Source organism: Zingiber officinale, chromosome 4A, assembly GCF_018446385.1.
Source record: "Zingiber officinale cultivar Zhangliang chromosome 4A, Zo_v1.1, whole genome shotgun sequence".
Taxonomy (NCBI): Eukaryota; Viridiplantae; Streptophyta; class Magnoliopsida; order Zingiberales; family Zingiberaceae; genus Zingiber; species Zingiber officinale.
Window position 1 is genome coordinate 109,614,771 of NC_055992.1, and position 7,756 is coordinate 109,622,526.

General features: G+C 38.0%; 1 protein-coding gene across 2 annotated transcripts; it reads left to right on the forward strand.

Annotated features, from left to right (window-relative positions):
• Positions 1 to 434: 434 nt before the first annotated feature.
• LOC121970547 lies at positions 435 to 4,955 on the forward strand. 2 transcript variants are annotated; one of them, XM_042521327.1, is made up of 4 exons: positions 435 to 528; positions 717 to 1,082; positions 1,227 to 1,478; positions 4,726 to 4,955. In XM_042521327.1, exons 2-3 carry the CDS (start codon positions 741 to 743, stop codon positions 1,437 to 1,439), a joined length of 555 nt encoding a protein of 184 aa, XP_042377261.1. In that variant the 5' UTR covers positions 435 to 528; positions 717 to 740; the 3' UTR covers positions 1,440 to 1,478; positions 4,726 to 4,955. The 2 variants fall into 2 exon arrangements, with proteins under 2 accessions (XP_042377261.1, XP_042377260.1); XM_042521326.1 differs by lacking the exon at positions 4,726 to 4,955 and adding an exon at positions 4,312 to 4,633.
• The last annotated feature ends 2,801 nt before the right edge of the window (positions 4,956 to 7,756 follow it).

Genomic DNA, 7,756 nt, shown 5'->3' on the forward strand with positions numbered 1-7,756 from the left:
CGAATTGACGTTGTTAATAACTATACACAAATGTTTGTTTCAATGAATTTTAGAATTAATTTTTGACATATATAAAATGTTTTAATGATTAACTTTCTGTATATAAAATATCCTGATAATGATAAAAAGTAAATATATTTAACCTCCCGGCCTCCGTCAATTCATCCAACAGAATTATTGTATTAGTGTAAAATATCTTGATAATGATAAAAAGTAAATATATTTAACCTCCAGAGCCTCCGTAATTCATCCAATGATCAACATGATTTATCTATAGGTATATGATATTAATTTTTCTATGATACGATAAACATCCAATCATCCGAATTTCAACACAGTGGGGCGGGTTGCCGATCAAGGAATTGGTGGGGAGATCCGAAAGGTTGGGCTCGTTATTTCTTAGTAAACCAAGGGTATCTTCGTCTTTTTGATCCGGAGAACTCTATTCTTTTGGAAAGAAAATTATATTCCCTGGACAGCCGGCTGATCCTTCGCTGCTCTCAGTTCGCGATTGCGTCGACGAAAGAGGTGATTCCATTTTCTCCCCCATTCGATCGCTCTATTTTATCCTTTATTTTTCCCTAACAATACTCGCTGCGATCTTTGGTCATCTTCTTTATGAACGATCTCCCTTGATATTCGATATCCATTCATATTTTCGAATTGAGGTTGTGATCCGGATCATTGCGATTCATACATGCACTCGTCGGTGACAGGTAGAACTGATTTGATCCCGTATAATGGACGGCGAGAAGGTAGACAAGTTTGGAGCTTCTGAAGAGTCCATTAGCAAGAACCCTAACCTAAGCTCTGGCAACAATAACAATTCCCCGCCGGAGGTGGAAGTCCACCTCTTTCGGAGGGGTCGAGGACCGATCGATGTCTTTAGATCGAAGCTGGGTGGTTGGGAACAGGATCGCCTCGAGGTTCAAGATATCCTCGATAAGTACGGATTCAAGTCGCTCTTCGCCTACAACTCAGAGTCTGGGAGGGGCGTCCCAATCCGCTTCAGCCCCCGGAACGGTCGCTCCATTCTCTCTTACGCTAATGGATCGGTCGTCATCGTCGATGGAGAACCAAAGGTTACAATTTTTTAAATGTTTCTTTCATCTAAATTTCAACCTTCAACTAATTATAATTTGCAAAGAAATATATACAAGCAAGCCTATTTTCGTTTTCTTCAGCATTAACATATATTTGTTCTGTTTACTTAATTCTCTTCACAGGATTCGTTTGTTAAGCCCATGACCAAGATTTTGGTCGGGGTCGCGGTGCTAACCCTTCTGATAGCAATTTTATATAAAGAAATCCCGGAATGGTTTATGGCGTCTAAAATTCTTAGTGGAACTTTCCCTCCTTGGGTTCTTGCTTGCATCGTCATCGTCTTTACTCGGTTAAGGAAGAGAACCAAGGATGTATTAAAGAAGTATGGGTGGTGATAAGGATTCATAACAGCTATCTGCTTTTTGGAAAATAAGGTATCCTTATTATATGGTAGTTAATTTTCAGTACAATTATCCTTTTCAAATGTTCTGGAATTTCTTTACCACTTTGAATAAGTACTCTCCCATATGCAGTAATCACAGCAAATAGACAAGGATTATGCATTGCACTACTTATGTCGAGACGTGTTCATGTACTAGAAATTATGTTTAAATAGTTAAGTAATATGTTTTCTGATAGTTCATACCATAGTTGTTCGCCAAATAAACTTAATTGGAGCTTGGTCAGCAAAAGTAGATAATGTCCATTAGATTAGCCTCGGACTACCACTACGTTTAAAATTTATTTTGGAAAAGAAAAACTCCTCCCACCGCCTAGATAACTTGGTGGTTGGCTATATAAGTTGACCCGTGGTTTACCTCCCTTTATATAATCTAATCTGGGGACGAGCTGTGAGAGGCGCCTCACCTTTTGCTACAATTGGATAGGTAAAATCTTATTTAGGCTGTAGCACATTATTGCGATTGTTCTCCATGACTTATCGCACAATTGTCTTTCTTCCTTTGATAGCCCTACTTTAATCAGATGATAGGAGTGGACATCAATTGACTTAGCTAAATTACAATCAAGAGCATAATACAACTGAATACAGAAAAACAGATAGAGCAGTTACATGGCTTGCTCAATTTCATAGAAGCATTTACAAGATTATGTACTTCCAATACTAGGGCACCAAACCCGAAGAACCTCAAGCTTCCACTATAGATATACCCATAAGGAGTAAACTCGCAGACAAGTACTGAAGTAGCAACTCCATGAGTCCAGACGCACAGATGAATATGCTGAATCCATTAATTGCCAGCTATTAACCTTTCAAGCAGACTTTTTGAAGGTTGATCGTTGTTGCACCTTCACTTGCATAGGCCACACAACTAATTTGGATAAGCCCAAATTGTAAATGGTATACATCACAGGATATAGATATATCCGAAAAAATATCTCTGCTACTAGAGAACTTAACCAAATAGAATGCAGTCATCCATTCATGAAAGTGTTCATCAGGTGTCTTGCGTTGGGTTGAAGCAGATCATGCAATCATGCTCAAATGGTCAAGATTGGTTTCAATGAGTCTGGCAAACACTTTAGCTTAAAATAATTTTATGTCTTGATGCATAGAAGTAAGTTAAGTCAATTAAGCAGTCAACACAATGTTCTCCTTGAAAACAGAAAGGTGTTTCGGGTTGAATCGACTTTCAGTCGATTAAGGTTAGTAGAGCCCACTAACTAGTTGACTCGAGATTCTCTGATTGTTAGGGTTTGAGTTGACTGGATCACTGAAAATAAGACTGTCTAAAGAGTTCAGTTTAATGACTAACGGGATTTAAGTTGACTGCAATTGATTCCAGTCAGCTAATTATTGATAAGTCGATTGATGACAACAACTAATTATTGACGACTCAATTGAAGAGAACAAGTGACACATAAAGATCTTATAATCAAAGCTTTAGTTGACTAGTTGATTTAATGAGCCGACTATCATTAATACATATAGTTGTTCAAACTTATCCATTGTCATTTGGTGGATTATAAATGGGAGCCAAGGGGAGCTTTTAGAACACTAATTCTCCTTGCTAGAAAGTGATTATTCTCTTGTTATTTCACTGCTAAATTTATAGTTATTATGTCTTTTATCTTATTTTCATTTCAAGTTTAAAGTATTTCCATATTTGTTACAAAAACTTTAATGTTTTTAATTATAAGTACAAATATTTTTGTGAAAGGTTTCTCCGCCTGAAGGATTTATTAAGAAGAAAATATAGTGAGTTTTTGTGGGATGACTCATCTTATAAGGTTATAGGATGTGGAGAAGGAAGTTGGGGTTTCAAATCACATTAAATTATTTCGTGATCGCTTGTACTCAATTTTTAATAGTTCTGTTGCTAATGCCTTATTCTTAACTAACACAAATGATTTAAGTTTTATATTTGCATTTAAAATATTTTTGAAACGTTAAGCCCGGAAAATACTAAAAAAGAAGTGGATCAAAGAACAAATCTATAAATCTAAGGTAAATAAATGAATTTATTGGTCAAATTTGAAGCACTCAAAACCCTTAAAAATCATATACAGTGATTTGGAGCCAATGATAAATTGCTCAAGGGCTTTTCTTAAAGTCTCATTTTCATTTTTCGAAACATCCTTTTCACACAAAAAAATACCAAGTTTATCCACCAAATTACCAACAAACTTTTTTAAATTCAAAATCTACTTAATGAAGAAATTGCATCCAATAATTACTCAACCGATAGATTGTTTACCTTATCGAATCATCCGAGTCATAAGATTCCACCCCCTTGACTTGAGCTTGCTTCTTTGGATGAGCTTGTTTGAGTCATAAGATTCTACAATGAGAGCAAAGCAAGAAAATTCTTTTGCTTTGGCTTTTTCTCAACCGATAGATTGTTTGTTTACCTTATCAAGTTGTCCGAGTCATAAGATGCCACTCCCCTTGACTTGAGCTTTCTTCTCTGGATGAGGTAGACATGACTTCTTTGGATGAGCTCGTTTGAGTCATAAGATTCTACAATGAGAGCAAAGCAAGAATTTTTTTTTTTTTGCTTTGGCTCTTTCTACTCCTTGAGTCGAATGTTGTCCTAACTTGCCTTTACAGTTTCTTTTTCTTCAGTTCAACTTTCCACTTTTATTCTCCCTTCATCAATTTCAAGCTTGAACTCACACGTGTTTCTTTTTGGCAGTTGAAGCACAGCCTTTCCTTTTAATCCTTTTTCTTCTCAAGAACTATTTCATGTCATTCCTGCTAAGATACAAACTACAATAATTTTTTTACCTACTTGTTGTACCATGTAGGCTTCTTTGTTGCTATCCACTGAAGATGATGGATGATAGATTTCATGACACTTGAGCTTAGAGTGATGCTGATGCCTCTACATTCATTTATTAAGTTACATGGTTGCTGCTTGCTAGCATTGCTCTCTATTTCATTAGGAAGCATGTGTGGTTGATAGTTGACAGTATGATGGATGATAATCTTGTGTACAATTACTGATGATAAAAATATATGTAGTAGCCGATCTCTGCTAATTAAGATTCATGATTTCTTGCTGTGGTAGTATTCTTTTATTTTGCATTAGAGGGAAGTAAATAAATAAGATTGTTTTATGTTGGCTCATGTTTTTTGTATGGGAGTATCTATCAGGCTTTTAACTCTTGGTGTACATCTTTTCCTGTTCTTGTGTCCACTTGACGGTGCTTGATTCTCAGGGTGAAAACTGTTTGGATTGTACTGCTGCTTCGCCTACACATTGATAATGTAGATCCTTTCTCATATTTACCCATTAGTCTGAACTAAGAGTGATTGTTTCTTTGTAACCATCTTGTTAGTTTGAGAAGGTTGTTTTAATCCCATTTTTTGAATATGTGAATTGATGTGATAGTTTGAGAGGGTTGTTTTAATCCCCTTTTTGAATAAATTCAAATGCTCAGAATAATTACATCTGCTCATTCTTGTTCTATTTTCGAACTAGTGGAAGTAGCTAGTATTTTCTCTGTACCTTCAGTATGATATATTTCTAAGATGCTATTTTATTTTCTCTCCTAAAAATTTTAGCCACTTGTGTCCGTCGATGGTGAATGATAAAAATCTTAAACATATGGCTGGATGAATTGCCAAAGTGACGAGTGCTGCTTTTAAAATTTCATAAATTAAACGTGCGATTGTTTGATGATAACATAACCAAAATAGTATGTTAAAATTTATTAATTAGCCCTATGACAATATGGGGCATGTGTTCGGTTGCAGCTGAGTGAGAGGCTTTATGTATCTTTCCTAAGGGAATATCATTTTAGTTGAGATGCCTGTTATTGAGTTCAATTAAGGTGGATATGATTGAGGTCCTTGTGACAAGATTAGCTAGCACAAGTTGTACTTAGTTGGTTTAAGGTGGAATTTGAGGTTGCCCTACCGATAAGTTTACCCAGGATTGCAGTAAGAGGTGAAGTTATCATCTTAGCGGCCTCTTTAGGGTGGCTTCACACATTTTGAAAGAAGATAAATTACTAAGGGTATTTATTCTAGTGCAGTGATTTTTTACATGAGAAGATAAATTACTGAGGGTATTTATTCTAATGCAGTGATCTTTTACATGGGGAGATTAGACATCCACAAAGTATTTTCTACCTGTTTAGAATTATCTCAAGATTTATTACAGTAAATACTCATCTAGGTATAAATTGTGCCAACATATGGGAGTTGAGATCTTCTGTCCCCAAAATGGTGTGTCCCCATGTCCCCTCACCGATCGGACGGTTTAAATCATATCTCAAGGATGCAGTGCACATCACGATGCTATCATGACCGTCCGATCGACGAGGGGACATAGGGACACGCCATTTTGGAGACCGAGGATCTCAACTCAACATGTGGAGGCCCAAAACAAGGTGATACCCATGAGTTTACCAAGGATGAAAATAGCTCAGAACGAGGTGATAAACCTTGTACATGAGACTAATACTCAAATGAAAAATTAAAAGAGAATTGAAGTACAGAGTATGTTATTTTAAAAGGAGAAAATCAGGACTCTATTTGTAGCACACGGGTCGAAATTGATCGTTGCTGACGTGACACTGTCCGAGCGCCTGGAAGGGCTCTGGGCGCCTAGGTGTGGATAGAACTTTTTCCACGACGACAACGGCTCGCTGAAGATAAGTTTACTGGTTCGGGTGCCTGGATCAGGTCTGGGCGCCTAGACCGTACTGATACGACCCCCTAGGACAAGGCGACCATGGATCCGGGCGCTCAAACTAGGTCCGGGTGCTTGGACTTGGTCCAGGTGCCCCGGACATTCAACATCTCGTTGACTATCTGGTTTCTCCTCGTTTCGACTCCGTTCACTTGGTGATTTCAGCCATCCAGAATAAGGCTCACCCGAACATATTTTCCGGCCTTCTTGAGCAACTTTTCGCTCCGGCTTCTCATCCCTCGGAAACGTTACATGATTCCTTCCCGTCCGTTAGCATATTCTTCCACAGCGCCTTATCCCTCGGATGCATCGAGCGTGTTGGCAATAAGAGGATTGCTATTCCAAGGAATGTAAGCTCATTATCAAGATCTCCTTCTCGAACAGAACATCGAAGACGGAGAAGCCTTGTACACGAAAATAATACTCAAAAATGAAAAACTGAAAGGGAATTGAAGTACAGAGTGTGTTGTTTTAAAAGGAGAAGATTAGGGTTCTATTTATACCCCACGGGTCGAAATTGACCATTGCTGACGTGGCACTGTTCGATCGCTTGGAAGGGCTCTGGGCGCCTGGGTGTGGATAGAACTTTTTCCGTGACGACAACGGCTCGCTGAAGATAAGTTTACTGGTTCGGGCGCCTGAACTAGGTCTGGGTGCCCAGACCGTACCAATACGGCCCCATGGGACGAGGCGCCCCAGGGGAAACTTAAGGGATTCAGGTGCCCAGGGGATTTGGGCACTCGGACCAGGTCCGGGTGCTTGGACTTGGTCCAAGTGCCTCGGACATTCAACATCTTGTTGACTGTCTGGTTTTTCCCCGTTCCGGCTTCGTTCGCTTGGTGATTTCAGTCATCCAGAATAGGGCTTATCCGAACCTGTTTTTCGGCCTTCTCGAGCAACCTTCCGCTCCGGCTTCTCATTCCTCGGAAACGACACTCTTCCTTCCCGTTCGTTAGCGTATTCTTCCACAGCGCCTTATCCCTCGGATGCATCGAGCCCGTCGACTCTCTCCGGTGTCATCCTTCTTGCTAGCTGTGTCTTTCGCTTGACTTTCTATGCTCTTAAGTTCCTGCATATTTAGACACAAGGTCTCAAAAGATAATATGATCTAACTTGAATAGGTTGATTACATCCAAACTACCACGTGATACTTATAGTTTCCTCTTTTTTGATGCGAGTAAATCAAGTTAAGTTAGGGTAAAACAAAAACAAATAATAGTAAGATAATAAGTATAAATTTTGTAAAAAAAAAATGTGCAAAAATCAAGATGTACCTTCTTTTAGACTTAACCTCTAATTTTCTCCCTTTGATCCATTAAAAATAGGAGTATGCTATGAAAATAACTTGAAGTAAATTCAAAACAGAGAGTAAGGGATAAAAATACAGTGATTATAATTCAGAAAAATCAAGAACTTTAAATTTGAAAATCTAGATTTTTACAATTTATAAACTATTTTTGGAAAAAAAATAAGTTTGAAAAAATATTTTTTGTCGTAGGAAAATTTTTAAAAAAATTATAATAGTTAAACAAACATAGCCAAAGCAGACATAA